This window comes from Parasteatoda tepidariorum, chromosome 5, assembly GCF_043381705.1.
Source record: "Parasteatoda tepidariorum isolate YZ-2023 chromosome 5, CAS_Ptep_4.0, whole genome shotgun sequence".
Lineage (NCBI taxonomy): Eukaryota > Metazoa > Arthropoda > Arachnida > Araneae > Theridiidae > Parasteatoda > Parasteatoda tepidariorum.
Window position 1 is genome coordinate 12,045,223 of NC_092208.1, and position 23,134 is coordinate 12,068,356.

The 23,134-nt window shown below is 30.1% G+C and overlaps 1 protein-coding gene across 1 annotated transcript in view; it reads right to left on the reverse strand.

Moving 5' to 3' along the window:
- Nucleotides 1-3,767: 3,767 nt before the first annotated feature.
- Nucleotides 3,768-23,134, reverse strand: part of LOC107450765 (neurotrimin) — a 71,058-nt gene continuing 51,691 nt past the window's right edge. The window contains exons 5-8 of the mRNA XM_043046089.2: nucleotides 17,419-17,547; nucleotides 16,811-16,897; nucleotides 6,692-6,943; nucleotides 3,768-3,906 (exon numbers count right to left, since the gene is read on the reverse strand). Of these exons, the coding sequence (XP_042902023.2) occupies nucleotides 3,797-3,906; nucleotides 6,692-6,943; nucleotides 16,811-16,897; nucleotides 17,419-17,547 (578 nt within the window). The 3' untranslated portion in view covers nucleotides 3,768-3,796. The remainder of the gene's footprint in view (nucleotides 3,907-6,691; nucleotides 6,944-16,810; nucleotides 16,898-17,418; nucleotides 17,548-23,134) is intronic.

Consider the following 23,134-nt stretch of genomic DNA (forward strand, 5'->3'; position numbering starts at 1 on the left):
CTAAAGTTGAGATGGTGGGTTTCAGCCCAGGTCAAGATCGTGCCGAGAATTTGTGTAGCCAGAGAGTCAAAGTGATACAAGATGGTACGCCTCAAAAGTAAAAACATGTAATCAGCAAAAATGATAAGTTTAAAATCAGTAGAATTAAAATTATTAAAACGGCTAAAATATTCCTCGTTAAAGATATTAAAAACTTGATCAATATATATATATATATATATATTATAACCGTCGCTGAACAGCAGACCGAATTTTCAGTTTACGACTACCAATGTTCAACTCTGTAGCCTTGTCGTTTTGAACCCAATCCAGAAGACAAGAGAACTCCTGGATCAAGTATTGGGAGAAATTTGCCTTCGTCGATGACTTTTTGATGGAACTAACCTGCATTTGCGTTACATGGAAAGGAAAATTACGAAAACCTCCCACGATTAGCCTGATGGCAAGAGGACTCTAACGCATTATCCGTCTACCACTGAGGATATTTTACGTCAGCACTGTGGTCAGCGCGAGCCAGGTGTGAAATTTGAATCAACGGATTGAAGCTAGTGGGCGGCAGTAGGGTGAGTGTCTGTTTTCCTAAAATTTGGAAAGCGTTAATTTTAGTGCAATATTTTGGAAATTTAGGGTTCGTGTCTGTTTCGGGGTGACTTGAATTATTGTACAATGGATTTTAGTGGCATCTTGAATGTCTCCTTTTTATTATATTGCTCTTTTAATTTCAAAGAAATGTTATTGAATACGTCGATCGCAAGTTTATTATACGTTTCTGGAAGTATATTCATACTCAGCATCATTATCAATAGCACGACAGCCCAGGGTGGGCCAAAGTTCTTCTTTGAGGAAATTCTCAAGTAACTCTCTCGGTGAATTTGATATACCAGTTTAACTTTTACGATTTAAACTGTTGGATGATCTAAAATTTCTCTTATCTGCATCTATTCATTGCAGTTTGGTTCTACTTCATTTTATGCAGATTAAATTATGCATTTTAAAAACATGTCTTTTTATCTTGATAAATTTTATGACAGTTGGGTTCGTAATACATTTATAAATTTCTGCATTGCATTATCTTTTAAAACAAACTATTTCTTTTATTCCACCTAAAATAGATCTTAAAACCTTTCTATCAAAAGTACCCAAATATTTATTTTAGAAACGAAGAAGAAAAAACAATACAAACACGTCATAACAAAATGCTTTTATTTTAACTCCATAACAATGTTATTTACACAAATGAATATATTTTACAAGATTCATTCCATTTTAAAGATACAAAGTCTCAAAACAAATATGCATCGAATTTCTGAAAACATTCCAAACAAATAATTAGATAAATAACTGATAAAAACACAACTTTTATGCCATAGATCGCAGATGTTGAAATAGTTAAATTAAACTATGCAAATCATAATTTCTAAAGTTGATTTAAAATTCAATGAGGTTTGATATACTAAATTCTCATTACGCAACTCACATTTGATGCTAGCACTTTTCTCATGAATATATAATATTTCTTTCTTAGGAACTCTGTAAAATAATTAAGTACATTATTTATTTGAGAAGATGATACATTTAGAAACATTTTACGTACTTTAATGTTTCATAAAAATAAAAAAATAGAAAAAAAAATATTTTCAAACATCACTTTTTGTAAAATTATTTTGTTCGCAGTGAATCTAGCAATGAGGAATGCAATGCATTGAACTAAATATTTGCTTTGAATTTTAAGCTAATTTTGAGAAACTATGCGAGGTGTTCCGTAAAGACCACTCTTATTGGATTATAGGAATCCTTGCCAAAAATAAAACAAAAAAAGCATTAAGCGTCGAAATTATAGCATGAAAAAAATAAAATGTTTCCGAAAATCTAAAAAATACAGTAGAGGAAGCGTTTGTAATAAACATCAAAATAAGTTTAACTTGAAAGTGTTTCAAACAATCAACCACATTCCAACTCCTCTTTGTTTCTACTCACAATCGAACCTGTCTCGTTAGTTATTGCATGTGAGCACGATTGCTCACATCCTATTGATTGCTTGCATTTCTATTGCGTTTTTGTTTTTCCTCGATTAAATATTAATTTGAAAATCCCAATGTGTATACTTTTTTTTTAACTTCATTTTTGACAATGATTCTTAAAATTTATGAAATTTTGTACAAAAATTGGAAAAGATTAAAAAAATCCCATATGATATTTAAAATTTAATCGTACATTTTCTTGAAACCAAAGAAATGATACCAGAAAAAAATTTACACCTAGCTTGCGCAGTTTTAAATTTAAGACTTTTTCCTAATTTTTAATGTTCCACGAAAAATTGTTTTTTCGTCAATTAAATAATAATTTGCAAATCCCAATGTGCATGCTTCTCTTTTACTTCATTTTTAACAATGACTCTTAAAATTTATATTAAGGTAGGTTTTTTTTTGCGGAACACCTTAGATTAAAGATACATTCTGGGAAGCAAGCACTTTTGAAAAAAATAGAAATCAACTAAAAAGTCCCATATGACATATTAAATTTAATCGTACACCTTCTTAAAACCAAAGAAATAATACCATAAAAAATTTACATCCAGCATGCTCAGTTTTAAATTTAAAACTTTTTCCTAAATCTTAAATTTTCACACACAATTTTTATTGATACGATTGAAGAAATTTGTAAAAAGAAATATTAACAATAAAATAAACATTCTCTTTTGAAAAACATCCTATTTACAAATTTAAAGTAGCTTCCGAAAACTGTTAATTCTCAGAATATGAATGTAATACAGACATTCGTATCTTAATGCTCCAGATAGTTCGCAGATTACAGACATTCAGAAATTTCAATTAACCAAACTCTGAAACTTTCAATAAATCAATAACAACATTGAGCTCAGGTTTAATGGATCAAGAATATGAAAAAAGACAATAGTGAATGAAAAATTGTTTAAACATATCGTGAAAAATTTAGATTAATGTTATAATTCACCAATCTTTGTTCATAGAAATTTCAATTTATTCTTTTTTAATTGAAAGGGTATAAAAATAATTGAACTATAAAACATATAATTAAGAACTAAGGAAATTTAATAAAAATAGAAGAGAAGAATTTTAAAAGGATAAATTTACTAAATTGCAAATAAAATGACGAAGGAAGAAAAAAAAGGAAGTCATAAATTATTGAACAAAATATCTTTAAAGAATAAAAATGAAAAATTTAGTAAAAATAAAAGAAAGAAGTTCAACGAATAAAATTAAAAACGTTTATAAATCAAAATTGAAACTAGAAATTTTTATTTTAATATTACCATATAATTTGCCATTGCAAATTTGAAATAAATCAAAGAAAAATCTACGCTTATGCTTCATTTTTATCAAAATTTAAACTTAATTATATATATTTGCCAAATATCAAATCAAGAGAAATATATTAATGAATTACATTAACGAATTGAAATAATTTTACCTATTTGTTTTAAAACAGTTTCGATAAAGAGCATAATTATATTAAAACAAATCCACTGTTTTGCTTCTAAAATGTAAATAAAAACTTTCTTAACGTTAAAAAAATATTCTAAAATATTTTTGAGCAAATATTTTAATATTTGACACCAGGAAACACTTGGAATTTTATAAACAAATCCCTACTCCGAAATGTTATACTTCTTATCTAACTGAACTGCTAAGCTTTTGAGTACTGTTTTAGATTTGATCTAATTTGTTATCAATAAAACTTGATAAAAATATTCTTTATTGTCTTAGATTCATGCGCATGATCCACTTTATAACGTAACACCATTTGATTCTTCACATTAGTTATGAATGAATAACATGAAAAGTTTGTGACTGTTTACCATAAATACGCAGAATAAAAATGGCAGATGCCTCATTCCTTCACTTGACATACTCTCACTATCTTCTTCTAGAATGGAAATACACATTAATCAAGGCATCTGTAGTAAAATTTTAGGCAAATAATAATAATAATAACATCTAAAAGGGCCGTTCTTTTAATGGTAAGGTTAATATAAAGTCCTATATTAATATTTTTTAACGCTTATCTCTAGACATTAAACCTAACATGGCTTAACATTATTAAACCTTACCTCTAGGCATTTTATATAGTACGATATAGAATGTTCTGTAAATTTTAGGCTATTTTAGTAAAAATTTAGGCAAATAATAATAATAATAATAGAATCTAAAGGGGCTGTTCTTTTAATGTTAAGGCTTAAGAAAATCGTGTGTTAATATTTTTTTAACTTTCACATCCAGGCATTCAACTTTACTTGTTTTAACCAAATCAAACCTTACCTCTACTCATTTTATATAGTACGATATGAAATGTTCTGTAAATTTTAGGCATTTGTAGTAAATATTTAGGCAAATAATAATATTAATAATAATAATCGAATCTAAAAGTGCCGTTCTTTTAATGTTAAGGCTTAAGAAAGTCATGTATTAATATTTTTTAAACTCTTATCTCCAGACATTAAACCTTATTTGGTTTAAATAATTAAACCTTACTTCTAGGCATTTTAAATAGTACGATATGTAATGTTGTGTACATTTTAAGCAATTGTAATTAAATTTTAGATAAATAGTAATGATAGAATCTGAAAAGATCGTTCTTTTATTGTTAAGGCTTAAGAAAGTCGTGTATTAATATTCTTTTCATCTCTTATCTCCAAGCATTAAACCTACCTAATCAAACCTTACCTCTAGGCATTTTAATAGTACGATATGGAATGTTCTATCACTATCGAATAATTCCATGGCCGGACCTACCACTAGGCGACCCTATGCAACCACTTTATGGATCAGAGAAAAGGACGGAAAATTCAACTTTGATCCATGTACAAAAAAATTTTTAAATACTTTTTTAAATATTTTTTTTTGTTTTTAATGTTTTGATTTGAATTTCTAATGATTGATCACATTTTCTCTGCGCTCCTCAATCGTTTGATTTTTTGGCCGTGCGCAGATCTGTTTTTATTGCATCGTGCATAGCGCTCACGCATACCATTCCAAAGGAATTTAGGTTTTTGGAATCGCTGAACATTTTACGACGAATAAAGTGGTTGCTGTCATTCGAAAATTTATATTTTCTGTCCTTATAACTTTAATCGTGAACAACACTTTGTTGATGTTTAAGCTCATACTTCTGAATAACTATGTCTGAAATGTCATTTTGATCTGTCTCTAAAAATCCGTAAATATGATGAGTTTTTTTTAGTGATCACTTTGCATATTAGGTCTCACTCTCTCTATTGGAAAACAATTTGACACCTAGGGCAGCTGAATAAGGTTGAATCGGCCCTGAATAGTTCGCATTAATAAGTTTGAAATCTTACTAACGGAGAAGAGAACAAACAAATACAGATACTGCTGAATCAATAGTTGCAATTATAGTGAATTTAATCAGAAAAAAGTATTAATTTCCGTATTTTAAAAATTCGATTTCTCAGGAACCATTCGACCGATTTCTCTCAAATTTTGTGTTTTGCTATGTTAAATTATATTCCTCAAAACTATATAAAACAATTATAAAAATTTAATAAAAGTTCATTTTTGCATTTAATTATCTTCGGATGAAAGAATTTTATAATTGTGTATTAAAATGTTTAAATTTGTGTAAAAATTTCTGGAGATATGTCGAAATACGCAAGAAGTAAAATCTACATTAAAGTTTCCAAACTTTAGCCCGCTTTTCTGACCAAACAATTGGGACCATATTTCCCAGATTGCGGCTATCCCTAATGTTATGGAGGTCAGAATTCTGAATCCGTTGAAAAATAGATATGTTGATTCAGATTTCTCTGAATTCTGAACGTTCTTGTGTCTAATTTCAGGACTTAATATATAGTCTGCTCTAATTAATTAACATATTTAAGGTCATCCCCTCGATACATTAAGAATGACTCCTAGAACGTGAAGATCCGATCATTATATCAAAAGTTATTAAGTATGGTCCGTTTTATATTTTGCGCACTGTACAATTAGCCAAATTAGTAATAACAAACCTACTTCAAATTTTCAAAATATTATTCGTAATTTATATATTTAAATATGCGAGATTTATAACCGTTATTTTTTTATCAAAAATTTGTTCAACTAAATGCTGCAATTTGGAAATTATTATGTTGCTTTTATCCAAATTATAGATTAATTGAAAACGTTTTATACAGATATTCAAATGGTTTATATAGATATACAGATGTAAAATTAAATAGATATTCATGGATATACACTCAAATTGTTAAAATTTGTCTTGAAATAAGCTCTAAACGGAAACAAAGCAGTAATAAAATCTTTAGAAAACGATACTTTTACCTACATATTTCATATATTTCCTAAATTTTTTATAAACTAAATTCGCAATTGCAGTAAAATAATTTATTTCTCAATTGTAATGATAATGCGTCTTTTGAAATTGAAATTATGAGCACAAAATTTTAAATTTCACGCAATTTCAAAACAAAATTTAATTTATTCTTTCTTTTTTTCATTTTAATAACAGCACAACTCAGTAAACAGTTCTATTTTTAAGTTTCAATTTTTCAATATCAGTTTCGTTTACTTAATATCCTGCATTTTGCGAACGCATTTTAGAAAACTGGTATTTTTAATTAAATGAGTCTTCGATTTTCTTTAAATACACACATTGCGAAAAGTTTCACCCGAAACTAAAAAATCTAATACTTTACCGTTTTCCTCGTGTTTTTTGAATGAATTCTGTTTGTGTCCGTTTCGTAATTTTTCCGATTTGGAAAGGAGGATATCTTTCTCTGCCGTATTTTCAATCGATGTTGGCGGCGGAATTTCTGGAATAAAAAGAAAAAAACAGAGCGATATTGAACTATGAAAACAAAATGCAGACGATGAAAGAAAATAACACTGAATAGGAAGGAATCGAAATGGCCCCCCTGGGTGGAAATAAGCTGCGATCTGAATATATCCTTAAAAAGAATTCAATATTCCTGAAAGACTGCAAAGGGAAATGGAAACTGCGAAAATGGGCTCAACTTTAGACAGGAAGAAAAAAAACAGACTTAGTCTTAGTTTGTGAAGTAGAATTAATTCAGCTCATTGCTTAAATAATAAGGTACACTATTTTTTAGGTCTCAAACTTTTAACTTGCACTTAAATTAATTCCATCTATGAAGAATGTAATAGATTTTTCCGATTATGTTCTAAGAAACTAACAGTATTAATTGCTTTTTGTAATTGTGTAATTTAAGCTATGTGTATTTTTATTATTAAATTTCAAACTTTTTCGATCGGACTTTTGAGATTATGTATCCTCATTTTTTTTTATTAAAAGTCTAACCGCCTTTAGTAACTACACAATTAAAAATACGTAGATTTTTGTTATTTAATGTCTACTGGTCTTTTATAGTTATGCTATTATTATTTTATAGTTTTATATTTAAAATTATTCTTATTTAGTTGATTGTTTTATTTATTAATTATTTTTTTTTATTTTGTACTTAAAATTTTGTTTAATATGTTTTTCTTTTTAAATGTGCAATTTAAACTCTACAGTCCTTGGCCATATTATTATACGCACTATAAGATTCTATGTAAAATTTTAATTATCATTAGATACTATACAGCTGTATTGTTTTTACACGGATGAAACCGGTTTGCATTTGTTTGGACTCCTGTATCAATTGGTTATCATTGTAATGCAATACGTTAAAAATAAATACAAATAGGTAGTATATAAGTATATAAAAACTCTTCTGAATAAAAATCCACTACATGTATGTTTAAATATAAAAGCATCGCATATAAACTAGTGCGAATAATGCTTCACACAGTGTATCTAATAATTTGATCTACTTATTATAATGTACTAATATAATACCTGATATAATAAATATTCTATATTTATATAATATATCGTCTAATTTATCAAATCGTCAAATTTATATCATATATCGTCTAATTTAACCAATTGATACACTACCGTAAACAAGTGCAAACCGGTTTCCGTCACATAAAAACAAACTTAGTTTAATAGACATTCTGCGACAATATAATTAGGACAGTGCATACTTTTGACTGTAAGTTTTAAAATTTGACTATTGGCTTTTGTTATATATAACTAAAACTATGTATTCATAATTATAATTTCGTATAAAGTATTTATGTTGTAAAGTATTTAAAGTATTAATTCGTAATTCACTTTGAAATTTCGCCTAATAGACCTTTGTAACTATGCAATTAGAACTACGCGTATTTTTGTTAAATTGTAACGTTAAATTGTTGTTCAATTGTTAATTGTACGGGTATTTTTGTTATTTTGTAAAATTTAGGATAGTTCTTTACAGAGTTTTGTGAATTTGTAATTATAACTATGCTTCATTTTGTTATTAAATTTGAAACTTTGACACAATCTGATAATAAATATATGATACCATATAACTTTCGATATAGGCTACCTGGTATGATATTTTTTACTGTTTATTTTAAACTTTGGGATGTGATAGTTCATGATAATTATTGTTATTAATATTTTAACTCTATAAATGAAACATATAAATTAACAACTTCAAAAAATTAAAGAATATATAATTAATAACTTAAAATATTAGTGATTAGCATAAATTTATCGAAGGATTTCNGGTGTAACTACAGAGATTAAAATTAAACTGTTCAGTTTGATTAAGCAGTTTATTAATAATTTTACAGCAATTACCAATTATTATAACATTATTTTAAAAAGTTATTTAATATCTGTGGAAACGGTAACAATCGAAACAGTATATGCGTTTCATACTTTTCTTAAAATCTCTAAAGATTGAAAAGGCATGAACTGTTACTTAAAGTATTATTCACAAATATTGAAAGTGAAAAAAAAGGGAAAACGTTTTTATTCAATTTTGGTCTTGGATAAATATTAGTAAAAATTATCTTCATTGGATAATTTCAGCTATGTACAAAATCAAACAGCTTACTTTCAAGTTTTGTAACTGTTATTTTCGGCAAATTTCCCACAAATTTATGCAATTTACTAGCACCAATATACTAGTTTACTTACAGAGAAACTGCATGAGTGTGACTATACTACACTAAAGTCAGACTGCAGTAGGTACCCTTAGAAATAAAATGAATTATTGTTATAAGAAAGAGGACCGACATAAAAACTAAAGAAAAATGAGGAAGCAAACAAACTACAAGGGCAGGTTTGGGTTGTGAGCATTGGATTTGGAGAAAAGTTCCACTAAATTTCATAGTATTTCTACTGTACTTCTTTGTCTTGGCAGAGAACACCTCGTTCCATTTTATATTACTTAAGTACGACTTGAACAATTTCAACATTTACTTGACCATCATTAAGCTTAACCAATTTTAATATTTAAAGAAAATAAATGGGGCAAGATAGCTAAATATTGATCACTTTGACATTTCTCAGTGCAGAAATTCAACGACACAACGGATGATATCAGGGTGGGAACAAACAGGAAAATTTTTAAAAATTGTGACCACTGTTTATTGAGGTTATCGTAAATTTCATAAGCTATAATTTTACGACATTTTTATGAATTCAGTTGGTTAGTTGCGCTGGTTAGCGTGCCTGACTGCTGAGCCAGTGGTTGCGGGTTCGATCCCGCTCTGAGCATGGATGTTTCTTTCTCTCTCTTTGTGTCCTTTCCCCTTTGTGTTTGATTGTGTGAATGTGACCCGCCCTATAAACGGGTTTGTGGTTGTGTGACGTGGGCGACGCTGCTCCACCGCCGTGGCTCCGCCTCAGGTGCCCACTGGGTAACGAGAAGAGGGGCAGTTCTGGCACTTTCTGAGGCCAATGGACAATAGTTCCAAGTGCCCGCCATTAAAAAAAAGTTGGTTAGTTGCAACTTAGACATTTCATTTTCAAATATTCAAACTCCAACTATTATTATTAGTGAAAACATTTTGTATCATCAATATTTTCGACCAGTTTTTGAATTTATCTAGAAAGTGGTCCGCCTCCCTGTGATAAAATTTCCTAAGTCACAATTCTTGATGGCTCCATCAAAAAATTTTGTTGGTTTATGTTGGTTTCAGTGCGATTCATGATGGTCCAGTATCATTTGATGGTCACCATCATCCAACATTCTCCGTGACGTATTCATGGGTTTTGATGTGCCTACAAACTTACATCATTCCATGATGGAGAATGCCACTTTAATACTATGATGGTTAACCCCCAAAAGAAGTTTGACTATCATTGACCAACAATCCATGATGATCCGTGATGGTTTATGATGGTTCCAACGAAACATTTCCATGATGGTTGATTGGGAATTCTTGTTGGCTCTCAGAAATATGCCATCAAAACAATTTGAGTTTTTTTCATGTTGGACCATCCTAAATCAGTCCGAATTCCTAAATTGGGATGATGGTTTTTCATGATCGTTCCAACATTTTATTTCTAAGATACTATATAATGAAAATTCGTGATGGTTCAGCATGAACAAACCATCAAAACAAGTTGCTACTCTTGCATTGGACCATTATAAATGAGTCCGAATTCCTACATTAGGGTGATGGTTACTTATGTTGGCTACCATAAAAAAATATAATGTTTCATAATGGAATCATTGATGGTTACCATCAGGATTATGTTGGTCCATCAATGGAAAACCATCAAAAATTTTGACTTGGATAAAACAGTGTATAAAGAATTATGAAGATTAAGAATTATACAGAATTTTTAGACTAAGAGATTTTTTTTAAAATCAGATTTTTTTTTTTAAATTAAGATATTTTTTTTTTAAATCAGAATTCTCAAATGAGTTTGAAATCTCCTGTTAGTTCGAGATTCTAGGTTAATTTATCCGTTATACAGGACTTAAATAACATGAAACGACTTGTCAAAATACTAATGCACACATAAAAACATATATTGACGTATAAAAGAACCAAAAACAGGTTGAAAATATTTAAAGTGTTTTTAAAGTCCAGAGTGGCACATTGTTATTGTACAATACATTATCCATGCCTTTAAAGATATTTGTTCTGAAAAATCAATTTATACAAAGAAAACTTAAATGTATATTGAATCTTTTCTTAAATATTTACATGAAATCTTCATTCAAAATATATCATAACATTTCTGCAATTGTTAATGCAACTCATACAAGGCGAAAAATATATTTTTAGATAAACTCAGCACAAAACTCATTTCATTTTATTTTATAACCGTCGTTGAACAACAGGCGACCCAATTTTTGGGCTTACGACAACTAATATTCAACTCCGGAGTCTAGTAATTTTGAACCCAATACAGAAGGCAAGGAAACTACAGGATCAAGTACTGGGAGAAATTTGCCTTCTTAGATGATTTTTTGATGGAATTTCCCAGCATTTGAGTTACATTGAGAGGAAAACCACGAAAATTTCTCGCTGTTAGCCTAATGGCAAGGGGACTCTAACCCATGACCAGTCTACCACTGAGGATTTTTTGTGTCAGCACTGTGGATGGTGCAAGCCAGGTGAAAAATTCGTATTGAGCAACCATCGCCGGGATTCAAACCTGGTTACCCTCATTGGTAGGTAAGCGCTCTATCCCCTGGGCCATGACGGTTTAGACTATAACTCATTGACAATATTTATATATAACAGAGATTTTGGAATCCATCAATTTTGAATTGATTTTAAAACGTCCAAGTGCGGCTAAATAGTAAATGCCTTGAACTTCTTTATCAATTGTATCGGGCTCTTTACTGCTAACTGTAAATACATAAAACAAAACCCTCCAAATCTGCATTTAATTACTTTTATTACTGTTTTCAAGTATACTAATGTAGCACGTCATACTAAAATACATGGTATAAGATAAATAACACAAGATAGATTAGATAAATAGCATAGTTTACTATAGAAAACTAAGTTTTAAACCTATGCTTTCAACGATAAAGTCTTAAAAGCATAGTCTAAATATTAAATACTTAGAAATGCCACACGATAAACATTGTTAGCGAAATGTCACAGAAATAATATATTTGCCGAAGAAATATTACATGAAACAAATATATTTCTTTTATCTTCGCTTTTCTACTAACGAGAATAAGTGTTCCTTTTTGTATTTTTGTAACCATTTTGTCCAACAAGAAAGTCAACTTTAATCCCCAACTTTAGGATTTAGTGCAGAAAGTCTAGAGAAACTACGATTAAATGGCTTTTTCATTGGGGTGTAAATCTTATAAACACTAACTAGTAAACTCTTAAGGGGCTGACCAAAAAATTAAAAAAGTTTCTTAAATGGCATTTGAGTGCTTCTTCAAATAAAAGTATTAAAATTAGAAAGTACTGAAAGGAAATAGCTCATAGAAATTGTTTTTTTTTTATTATACTACATTTATCGATATTTCGATAAATGTAGATAAATGTACAACGATGTTCGATAAATGTACAACAAATAAAATATATTTCTCTATATCTTTATAAATTATTTTTTACATGGGTAAGAATGGGATCACATAATAACTATTTCATTCACTTTCTGACAAGTAAGAGTGCTCAAATTTCTACTGAAGCACAATGTCTAATGATGATGATGGATGTTTCAATCTTTCTTCGGGAGTTGTAAGCTGAATTTATTGTAATTATTTATTGATCATAAATTTCCTGCACTTTTTTATTACCTACAGTGCTCAAATCTAATCTGGTGATCTGATTAATCGATGAATTATAGCTTATTAAGTCACAGATAGGAATCCATTAAAAATTTTCTGAATGAATTATAATGATGTAGCGATGCGTTGTATTTGTCTGATTCAAGAATAATGTTAAGAAAAAATTTAACTTTACAATACAATTGTTAAAATTTACTGTTGTATCGTTCAAATAACAATTTTATTTCAAATTTTGAAAAAAACTAATTATTTTTACGAATTCTCAAAACAGCTGAGCCAATCTTAACTTTTGTTTTCCTTGTGAGATATTTAAATTGAAATAAATTAAAATTGAAACAATAATCTCAAATGTAATGTAAAGAAAAGAGAATAGTTCATAGAACAAATTTAACTTTTTAACGATTGTATAATCGTTAAAATTTAGTGCTGCATCGTTCAAACAACAGTTTTATTTCAAAATTTGAAAAACTAATGATTTTTACGAATTCTCAAAACAGTTGGGCCAAACTGAACTTTTGTTTTCTTTGTGGGTTATTTATGTAAATACTAAAATTATAAACAACATTAGAATTGAAATAAATGCCGCAAATTATTACGTCATTTAATAGATTAATGGGTATAATTAAAACAAAAATCAATAACAGTTTGTTTATATGAAATATTCACTTTTAACCTTTATATTTCTGCCCAGCTTATAGCTCAGTCTATTTCAATCCTTCGTTGCCAAAACAAAAAAAGAATTTTAATTTATTTACCTACAACATACGCATCTGCGTTTGATAGAACATAGATTATTTTAAGTAGTATGAATAACACACTTGATACAATAAATAAATATTTCACGTACTTTTATTTCAATATGGAGGCAAATTCATTTTCGGAGCTGTCAAGAATTAATTATTTGATGGATTTTATTATGCAAATAGCATAGCTTTACTTCGAAACATTTCGTTTCCATTTGGGTAAAGACTTTGGATTTCATATCAATTCCCTTGCCCGTTTCAAAAGCGAGATTTTAATAGCTTCATCGTAATTAAACTCAAAACGACTCCGTAAGTTTTGGATTATCTAATGATCGAATAATAGCCGATGCTGTAATTAAGATTACATTTCATCAGCCTGGACTTGACTTGAGAGAATAGCTCAAAGAAAATACCATTTTAATAGTTAATACAGTTTAAATTTCGTTAACTTTCAAAAAATAAGCTTAGGTATGAGATTTTGTTTATTATTGGCACAAAAAATACATTTAGCTTGAGAAGTTCAGTTTCAGCTTCGCGCTCAACTGTAAAGGAAGCTCACCCAAGTCAAAATTCTTGTTAGTTCCATCAAAAAAATTTTATGGTTTATGTTGGTCATGATGGTAAGACATCATTTGATGGTCCCCATCATCCAACATTTTCCGTTATGTATTCATGGTTTTTAATACGCCAACAAGCATCCATCATTCCATGATTGAAAATGATGGTCTTTAATAATATGATGGTTAACCATCAAGAGAAGTTTGACTATCATGAACCAACAATTCGTGATGATCTATGAAGGTTCATGATGGTTCCAACTATACATTTACATGGTGGTTTAATAGGAATTTTAGCTGATTACCAGCAATATAAAATCAAAATAATTTGGGTTTTTAATGTTAGGCCATCATCAATCAGTCCGAATTCCTACATTAGGATGATGGTGGTTCATGATAGTCCCAAAATTTGATTTCTAAGATACTATGATGGAAATTCATGATGATTCAACATGAACAAACCACCAAAACAAGTTGCTATTCTTATATTGGGCCATCATAAATCTGTCCAAATTCCTACATTGAGATGATGGTTACTTATGTTGGTCAACATGAAGATTATGTTGGTCCATCAAAGGAAAACCATCAAAAATTTTGACTTGGATAGGAAAGGTTTGCGGTAAGCTAACTCTGCAGAAGCACAGAATGTAGTTTTGTAAATCTAGTTAAAAAAAATGCCCGACAAGGTAAATGTTTATTAAATATTTTAATTTTCCGTTGCAATCTAAGCCACATTATAAAAAATCCACGATCAAATTGCGGCACTTGGAATTTTTTGCCATAAAATCCATTTTTACCGAAACATGCAACGGAACAAAAAATCAAGATAGATTCACATAGGATAATTAATTTTTACACTAATTACAGTAAAATCACTGAATGATTCTAAATTAATAAATATTACGATTAAAATCACGGCATAGCAGTTTATGGTAAAAATGTATTTAATAGATCATGTACCCAAAGTATACTTTGTGTCGTAATTTGATCAGGAATTTTTCACAGTGCCAAAAATAAAAATATATATGAGTTATCCGTTGAAGAAACAATCGGAAGAAAAAAAGTTTGCTGTTTAACCATATCAAAATAAAAAGATTGAAAAAACACCTATAATTGGAGTAACATGATGCTGCTTAAAATTGTTTAAAAATTTTTTTTAAAAAAACTTGTTTTTAAGATGTTTGATTTCAGTTGAAAGTGAAACCAAAGTCAAAATTTACTTTTGAAGCATTAAAAAAATTTTAAATCAAAAGCAAGCACATTGGTTTGTATTAAGTTTTTTTATTCAAATTTAGAAAAAAACAATTGAGAGATTAACTCTACGGCAATAAAGTTTCGTGAAAACACAACCGACAAACAAGCTTCTACTTCCGCTGTACAGCTTCATTTCAAAACTTAAACAAATAAGCTTATAATTCCAGAAAATTCAATAGTTTTGATTTCAAGCTTATAATACCTCTTAACGTTATAATAGGAAAAGGTATAGTTTTTCGTAGATTATTGTTTTTACTAAATTTCATCCTTTAGCAATTTTATATTACTGTAAAAGCAAAACTGTAAATTAAAAAAAAAGAATTCCTACAATGTTTTTGATTATAATTATTTATTACTGACTTGTAGAAATACGACTTAATAGTAAAAATTCAAAATAAAAAGTAATATTTCTAAAAACCACGTTTTAGTAGTGGAGAATAATAATTAAGAAAAAAATTGAAAAACGAAAAACGTGGGGCGCATGAAATACATAACAGTAATGTTATATTAGTGTGTGTATGTGTGCTCTTGAGAATATGTGTATGTATATCAGTAATTGTAATTGTATCTGAATGTGGATGTGGAATATGCTTTTGTATATGCATATGTATGTGGATGTATATGTGGCTGTGCATGTGTATGAGTAAGAAAATGTGTATATGTATGTGTATATGTACTGTTATGTATTTCATGCGCCCCACGTTTTTCGTTTTTCAATTTTTTTCTTAATTATTATTCTCCACTACTAAAACGTGGTTTTTAAAAATATTACTTTTTATTTTGAATTTTTTTATTTTAAACTATGATTTTTTTATTTTTTAATTTTTATTTTATATTTTTAAAAAATTATTATTTTTTAATTATTATTCTTCACTACAAAAAACGTGGTTTTTAAAAATATATATTTTTATTTAGATTATTTTTCTTAGTCAAGAGTAGTCAAAACTACTACAAGACCACTACTAAAGTAATAGAACTTTTATTTTAAATTAGGGATACAAAAATCTTTATAGAAAAACAATACCTTTACGACTTTCATTAGTTTTATGCTGATGACAACCAAAACAATCTGGAAATGAATGAGGAAAAACTGGATCCTACCACGTGATTTTTCAGCCAATAAAAATACTCCGACAACAAAAATATTTTCACCTGACACGTAATAATTTGAAATAATGGAATCGACAACAAAAGACAATCTCGAAAATAATTTTTTTTTTAAATTTTAATTTTATTTTACTTTGCATGTCTTTTTTCTCTTCATTTTCATGCATTGTCATCCAATTCTGAACTGTGTGCTAAATTTGAAGTTTGTAGCTAGTCGGGAAGTTAGTTTAAAATCGATTACAAAATTCCACCCGGACAGGCATACACGAAGGCAAGTTTATATAAACGTGGTAATAAAATAAGGTTATTAATTTATTTTGCAACATAACTTGCCGAAAACGAATACGCACTTAAGCAACGTTGAAAAATAGTTAAACGGCACAAAGTCGAACATTTAAAAATAAAATAAAAACTAGAGTGGCCAATTAAAATGAAATTTTATTTTTGAAATGTAGGAACAAAAATGGAGGCCGTGGTAATCCAGCGGTTAGAGAATCGGACTTCGGTCTGATGGGGTCGGGATTCGATCCTCGAATTACCGAATTCACGCATCATGCGTGCTCTTAAAATCTGTGGATTCAAAAGTCTTGTGGTCGTTTGCAGAGCTGTACGATTTGGACAGGAATCTGGAGTAAATGTCTAAATTGAGGAAATGACCTCACGAATGAATACTGCTGCCATCTATCCCTGGAAATCTGAACTAAGAAGTAATTTGAACTTTACGGTGCTCTCTTGCCAAACGAGAGGCACACCTTCCTGACTTAATTCGCAAAAGGACGATTCCTGACAATCTTATCTTGTCTACGTGTCGTTCGAAACAACCATTATAGCAACAGGAACGAAAAATATTTCGATAATACAATCGAAAAATCTAATTTTTAAGTCTTTTCTTATTTCCTTATAAATATCACAAATTTTATATACTCATTTTAGAATAAAAACAACTAAACGCGTTTTATTAATTTTTTCAACTCACTCTTGTTTAATTTACCTTTAATCATTTCGAATTGGAAAAAATTTAAGACTTTGAAAATATCATAAGCTAATTTTTAGGAAGTGTTAGAAAAATTTTAGTTTTATTTTTGATTAACTTAATAATTATCAAATAATTTAAATGATCAACTTAAAAGAAATGAAATCATCTTACATGTGACACCAAGCATGATTCTTTTGCTTAAAGACGGTGGTACACCATTGTGGAAGATGCATAGGTAGGCACCCATATGTAGACGGCTTACTTTAGTGATGTTCAAGTAATTTCCTCGAACAGATGTCACTGAAAAAATAGAAAAATAATTAAAGTTGCTAATACTATTTTAGAAACATGAACTGACTTAACTATTTTATCGTTAATACTACAAAATATTTTAGAATTTTAGTTAAGGATGCATTCCCACAACTGTCTTCCTTAAGGCAGTGACTCACGGTGTTAAGAGATTTTACCTGAAAGTGAAATATTTTGTGGTTCTCTCTACTTCACTTTATTTTATTTTATAACCGTCGTTGAACAGCCGACCCAATTTTATGGGTTTACGACTACTAATGTTTAACTCCGTAGTCTTGTAATTTTGAACCCAATCCAGAAGACAAGGGAACTCCTGGACCGAGTATTGGGAGAATTTTTGCCTTCTTGGAGGACTTTTTTTATGAAGCTAACCCGCATTTGCTTTACATGGAGAGGAAGACCATGAGAACCTCCCACGGTTATCCTGACGGCTATGGGAATCTAGCCCATGATCCGTCTACCACTGAGGATATTTCATGTCAGCACTGTGGTCGGTGCAAGCCGAATGCGGAATTCGTATCGACTGCGATTCGAATCCGGTTCGCCTCATTGGAAGGCGAACGCTCTATCTCCTGAGCCATTGCGGCTCTACTTCACTTTATTAAATTAATACTTCTGACTCCATTTTACAAAAAAAGCGAAACATAAAACTTTTTATTTACGCAAAAATATGTTCTATAATATCGCCAAAGCGATACTTGTTCTAGCTTACAACTCACATATGCTGAAATATCAAACGAATAGTGTCTAGTACTTTTAACACATGGAATGGAGTTTAAGGTTCCACAATTTCATAAACATCAGTATAATTGTGGAAATCTTTTTACTGAGCACAGAACATTTGATCAATAATGAAAAATAAGGACCAAATCAAGTGTTTGCAAATGATGTGACTTTTCATCTAAGTTTTGTCACATTTGTGGCTTTTTAAGAACTTTTTTGTCAAGCAGACGAATGATCCTGTCTGCACTTGTTAGAATGAAAACTTTGGTGCTGAATAAAATACTCTTGTACAATAATTCTTCAAAACATGTGCCTTTTTTTCTATTGCTCATTTTTGGCATATTTTTTGTCGGGGGACTTGGAAAAATTTGAATAAGTATTCCCATGTCCAGCAATACTTCTTTATAGAACAGCATAGTAGAAAACGATTTTTTGCGAAAAATAAAGTGAATTTTAATTTTCAGTACAATGGAATACAATATACATACAATACTACAATAAGAACACATTTTTATAAACTTTCTGTTTGCTTGAATAAATTTTTAAATCAATGGTAAAATGGTCTGTGATGATGACAATGCCCTCAAGTTTTAACCTTTCGGCATTCACCTAAATTTAGAATGTTACTTTCGTGACGGTGCCTCTAGTTTTTTTAACTGCGACAGTGAGCTTTGCTAAGTCGGTTGCCCGGATGGACGCTAACATTCGATTTGTGTTGGTGCTCTAAGTACGAGAGCGGAAACTTAAAAGATTCGCTTTCCTTCTGTGCATGCTCAGGAGATAAAAATTTATTCTCTATTTCCAATTATTTATGTGTAACTGATATTGCGCATTTATGCGAATATAGTAATTCGAACAGATTTACCAATTTTATACATTGATTTTTGGAGACTAACGGCAGAGCATGCAGAGAAGGGGACACATGTTCTCTTCGAGAGCAGAGTTTTACTGCAGAGAGTTAACTGCAGAGTTTTTTTTTATGGAATAGTTCCAGTGCTTCCTGAGCTATCATCGTGCCTTTAATTTGTGATGTCCCCATAAAATAAAAATAAAAATGATCCGGAAGATGTTAGTCATCATTTCCATTTTTGACCAGTGAACATGACACTATACCACGTGCCCTATGCAGCCGATGCGACACGGTCATTTATTTTTGGCGAGAATCAGGTTGTAGGATGCGGGAAAACAATGGCAGATGAAAAAACTCGTAAACAAAAAAAAACTCGTAACCACCTCAATGCAAGCAATTATAAATTTTTTGATAGTTCCCATTAACAAGACTCGGATACTGGTACGTTAAAGGAAGCAAAGGGCATGGACTGGGTACCAATTAGGAAGCGTGCACATTCAGCGTTTAACCTTTCCTTTAATATTATATCCAAAGATATATTGCTGTAAATTCTTATGAGATTATCAAATTCAAGTACTATTAGTTGTAGGAACAAGAATAAAATAAGACAGGTGCAGCATGTAACTATTTTTTTCGTTTACAATTTTTTTGTTTTAATGACGGGCTCTTTAAACAAAAAAAACTGATGGTCAAATACAAAGAGGAAATTCATTTACAGGTAATTGAGAACACAAATAAACAACAATTACATCATAAGGTGCTCTTATTAAAGCACAGGTACCTTCACTTAACAAAGCTACAAAAGCTACAAACATGATGTTTTTAGTTTTTTTTTAATGTTGCTTTCTTTTTAAGCTTACCTTCGAACTTAAAACAAGGACATGGAATGCAATTTGAAGAAATATATTGATGCAATTTACAAATAAATAGAGTGAATCATGTTGGTTGAACTCAAAAATCGTCTACGTGCATTGTAAATGTTTTTTTTTTTTATTTGAAGTATACTTCTTATTCGACTTCCAACAAGGTTGCGTTAAACGTTTAATGCTACATTTTTATTGGCCGGGAAATCACGTGGTAGGATCCAGTTTTCCCTCATTCATTTCCATATTGTTTTGGTTCTCACTAGCATAAAAATATTAAAAGTNTGCAGCATGTAACGGTTGCGAAACTTTACTTCGTGCATTGAAAAAAATAATTACTGAAAAATCTAATTTTTTTTTTACTGCTATGTTTTCTTTTAATGACGGGATCTTAAAAGAACAAAACTGATGGTCAAATACAAAGAGGAAATTCATTTATAGGTAATTTAAAACGCAAATAAACAACAATTACATCATAAGGTGCTCTTATTAAAGCACAGGTACCTTCACTTAGCCTATTCTTTCGATTCCTGTGAGTTTACAAAAAGGAGATTTCGAACTTTAGCGTTAGCTGCCGTACGTAAAATTTGAATAAACTGCGCATGCTCCTGTTTCTTTAGATGGTACGTAGCTTTACGTTATGCTGGCGTGATTCACGCTACAATGACAAAACTACAAACACGATGTTTTCAGTTTTTAAATGTTGCTTTCTTTTTAAGCTTACCTTCAAACTTAAAACATGGACATGGAATGCAAGTTTGAAAAAATATATTGATGCAATTTACAAATAAATAGTGTGAATCATGTTGGTTGAACTCAAAAATCGTTTACGTGCATTGTAAATGTTTTGTTTTTTTTATTTTGTAGTCAAATTTCAAACGATATTTCTCAGCGTTAGCGTTTTTAACTAGCAGATTTTTGCGAAATCTCTTATTTTCACTTACGTAAATTTAATACTTTTCCACGGGCGCATGCGCAATAAGAATTGTTAGGTGATATCAGTCGGAAAAAAATCAGTCTCGCGAGTACGGATTTCACCGGTTTCCAGAAGTTTCTGGAAACAAAATGGTGCATAACTATCATTACCCCGTATGGTAGCTTTGAACTCACTAGATACAATTCTTGTAATTACTTAAACTAAACTTCGCAATATCATGGAAACTTTTATTACAATCTTTAAAGAAATGCATGCAGGTAGATTTGAGCTAAAATGCTATGATATTTACCTTTAGTTTTTCCAAGATTTATTTCTTCTCCATTTTCTCGTCTCCACGTGTTTTCAGGTTCTGGTGAGCCTTTGGCAACGCATCTCAGGCTGACGTCACTTCCTTCTTTCACATCTGTGTCGGAACTTGTGAGTTTCTCATCAAGGTAGGGAGGAACTGTAAACAAGACTCTGAAATTAAAAGTTTCTTCAACAAGTAAAGACAAAAATACTGTAAAGTTATTGATTAAAACTTGTTTTTGTTTTAAAGAAAACTTTTCATGAAGTGAAAAATACATAGCTTTCTCTAATGTAGTCACGCATAAAATGATAGGAAATGCATAGTAGAAAAATCGTCACAAAAGATGAAGCAATTTTTGCGTAATCTCAAAGAGCACTATTTTTTCTCTTAATCTTCATGTGCAGTAATGATTGTAAAATCAAAAATGAATACCTTTCTAGCAACTTGATAAATGAAAAATGTAAGGAATCAAGAGTAAAAATACAAGTCGTTGTAAATTTAATATTCACCATAAAAGCTTATTAGGATAGAAAATAATAGAAAAAGTAAATTAGCTATCTTTGAGATTTGAACGACGGAAACAGCTCCATAAATGAGGATTAATAGATATTAATAGTTTCCAATAACACGATAGTAATAAGTTCCTCCGTTAATAGTTTCCAGTAAGAAGAAGTGAATACTATAAACTATGTTAAAAGCTGATACAAAATCTACTTGGAAATATCGTCTAGAGCAGTGGTGCGCAAACTTTTTTCGACTGCGACCCCTTTTGAAGAGAGAAAATTTTTGGCGACCCCTAGAGATAAATGTTCACCAATACGATGTATATTTAGCGCATTTCTTTCGTTTCATCGAATAAAAACATCATCATATTTGACTCATATAATTTTATTTATAATTTTAAGAAAATACTTTTTGTATAACACAAAAATCAGTAAATTGCCCTTTAATGAGATGTATATGGCTGCAAGTTTCTAATTATCTCATCGATGTTTGGATGTATGTTGCTAATTGCAATTCGCATATCATCTTCAGGGTTTAAACGCGAGCGGTATTTAGTTTTTATTGAAACTAGTTTGCTAAATCCAGTTTCACATAAATACGTTGATACAAATTGTATTAACACTCTGATGGTATTCTTGCATAAAACGGGATATTGTTTTTCCACGGATAGCCAAAATTTTTGGCAAGGCTGAGTCTTAAATTGATTTCGAAGAGTATAATCACTAATTAGATCTATAAATTGCTCTTTCTCACTAATTTGAAGAGTTGAACTGCATATGTCAAAGGAAAATGGATCACGAATCCAACCAAGATCGTTTTCAGGAAATTCCTCGAATCTTCTCGAAAATTTTTTTCTTTAACTTTTCAATGTGATTGGAAATGATGTTTCTAAATGTAAATATATCTATATTATTTTCCTTGATAAAATCGTTAAAGCAAGGGAACATGTCGGTGCTGTTTTTATTCAGTTCCGTTTGTAAGAGACTAAGCTTATTCTTAAAAGCTTGAATTTTACTGGCTGCAGTTATGATAGTTGAATTCTCACCCTGCAAGCTTAAATTTAAGTCGTTAAGTTTTTCGAAAATATCAAATAAATAGCTAAGCTTCCCTAGCCTAACTTCATTGATATAATAAATTGCCAATCTATGTTTCTTTTCGATTAAAAACATGTACACTTCATTTCTCAAATCAAATATCTGTCGTAGTATTTTCCCACGTGAAAGCCATCCAACTTCGGTGTGTAACAGTAATCTCTCATACGTTGAGCCCATCTCATTGCAAAGTATCCATCTCATTGCAAAGTATTGAAAAGAGACGGCTGTTGTGGCTGTTGCATTTAATGGTAGTTAATTGAACTAACAGCGTCTTGTAATACGTTGTGGAACTCTTCATCCATATCTTTTGCAACAAGA